The 2,065-nt window shown below is 50.8% G+C and overlaps 1 protein-coding gene across 1 annotated transcript in view; it reads left to right on the top strand.

The window, feature by feature from the left end:
• The window catches only part of LOC311034357 (uncharacterized protein), a gene marked incomplete at both ends in the record, with an annotated part of 2,695 nt that extends 998 nt beyond the window's left edge, over window positions 1-1,697 (top strand). The window contains 2 exons of the mRNA XM_084042238.1: window positions 148-430; window positions 854-1,697. Coding sequence (XP_083898364.1) covers window positions 148-430; window positions 854-1,697 — 1,127 coding nt within the window. The remainder of the gene's footprint in view (window positions 1-147; window positions 431-853) is intronic.
• Between the last annotated feature and the right edge of the window lie 368 nt (window positions 1,698-2,065).

Here is a 2,065-nt window from a genome sequence, read left to right as displayed (position 1 = left end):
ATTGATTGATTGATTGATTGATTGATTGATTGAATAGCCTACTTTATTAACATGTTTGCAAAAAGGCACAGTGGTTCATTTCATGGAGTGAATTCTCTCTAAATAACACCTCTCCTCTCCTCTTTCTTTCTCTCTCTGCTCATTCAGTCTTCTCTCCAGCGACCAGCAGCGGCGGCACAGACTCAGACTTCTTCTCCGACCTCAGTGAGTGCTCGTCGGACACCCTGTCGCCGTACGGCGGTCATTTCTTCTCGGATCATCAGCCGGCGGTGGCGTCAGAGCTGAGCAGCCACGCGGACGCCATCCTCACCATGATCACCGAGATCGTGGGCATCTGCACCGAGATGGAGCTCCAGCAAAATCCCGAAGTCGCGTCGCCCTCCCCGGTCACAGCCGCCCCCTCCTCACCCCTGGTCTATCCTCCATCAAGGTTATTATAGTTTTGCATTTTATTTTATTTTATTTTATTTTATTTTATTCTGACTTTTTGTTTTCAACTTCAGTTAGTTTTAGTTTTTAATGAGTGTTTACTTTTTTGTTTAAGTTTTTATTTTGTGAAAAGGCTTAGTTTGTATGAGTTTTAGTATTGTGTTGTTGTAGTTATTGTCTCCACCAGGCCATGGCTGAGTTTGGTTAAGCTAAATCATTTATATTGACAAAGGCTGAAACTAAGGACATTTTCTTAAATTTTAGTTAGTTTTAATGAGATTTGTGAACAAACAAAGTTATCGTTTTTTTTAAAGCCCTGTTTTTATTTTAATTTCAGTTTACTAAAATGTTTTTTCAATTACAATTTTTGTTATTTCGATAGTTTTAGTTAACTATAATAACCCTGTCTTCCATCCCCGTTTAGTGGTTTCAACCCCGGGACAACAGTGCCTCCAGTGGTGGTTAAGAGTGAATATGTGAGCTCCAGCTGCAGCAGCGGTTGTTTGCAGGCCTCTGTGAGCGGGAATGAGGCGCTAAACCTGGCCAGCGGCATCGACACTCTCCCGCTGGAACAACAGGTGGACGTGTGTGACATCATCGAGTCTCTACTGGGCTCCGAGGCCGTCCAGGGCGAGCTGAAAGCCATCCACGAGATCAAGCAGGAGCCGCTGTCACTGGAGGACTGGCTCAAAGGCGTTTCTGGGGATTCCGATGACTACGTCATCAACAGAGCAGTCAAAACGGAGCCCGACGCGCACGCTCAGTGCGCCGGCGCCTCCCCGTGCGTCATCCCATCCACCCTGGACGCGCTCCTGCTCTCCTCTCTCCTCCCCGGTGCGTTCCCGATGGTCAACCTCGGCGGCGCGCAACAGCACGCCACGGGCGGGGCGCCCAAAACGCCATCGTCGCGCGGGTCCAGGAGGACTTCCGCCAACGGCACGGTCAAAGTCAAGCCGTTCCCCTGCCACGTGCACGGCTGCGAGCGCCGCTTCTCGCGCTCGGACGAGCTCAACCGCCACGTGCGCATCCACACCGGCCAGAAGCCGTTCCGGTGCACGGTGTGTGCGCGCAGCTTCAGCCGCAGCGACCACCTGACCACGCACACTCGCACGCACACGGGGGAGAAGCCCTTCTCGTGCGACGTGTGCGGCAAGCGCTTTGCGCGAAGCGACGAGAGGAAGAGGCACGGCCGCGTGCACATCAAGCAGCAGCTGCGCGCGCAGATGATGGCCGCCTACTCCCTGGCGTTCGCCACGCCTGGCATCTAGGAACACATGCCGGCACGATGCTGCACCCCGTTGATTTATTGAGACCCAGGTGGGTCGATGTGAGATTTAAGACACACAGCGAAAGAAAAGAAAACAGCCAACAGGTGGAGTGACCTCAGAATGTCACTTAGTGACGTTTTTTAAGGTGACGCCAAAGACTGAATGTCTGACTGGTTGGCTGCTGACTGGCTGTTTGACAGGAAACAGGCCAGAGGGTTTACAGGAAGTGAAACAGGCTCTGATTCGAGGACAGATGCGCTTTGAAACAGCTGGACAGATGAGACCATTGGACTGTTTGATTGATTCATTGATTGATTCATTGATTGATTCATTGATTGATTCATTGATTGATTCATTGATTGATAGAG

Source organism: Gymnoscopelus microlampas (assembly GCF_963454915.1).
Source record: "Gymnoscopelus microlampas genome assembly, chromosome: 19".
NCBI lineage: Eukaryota > Metazoa > Chordata > Actinopteri > Myctophiformes > Myctophidae > Gymnoscopelus > Gymnoscopelus microlampas.
This window is presented reverse-complemented; position numbering and strand designations above follow the sequence as displayed.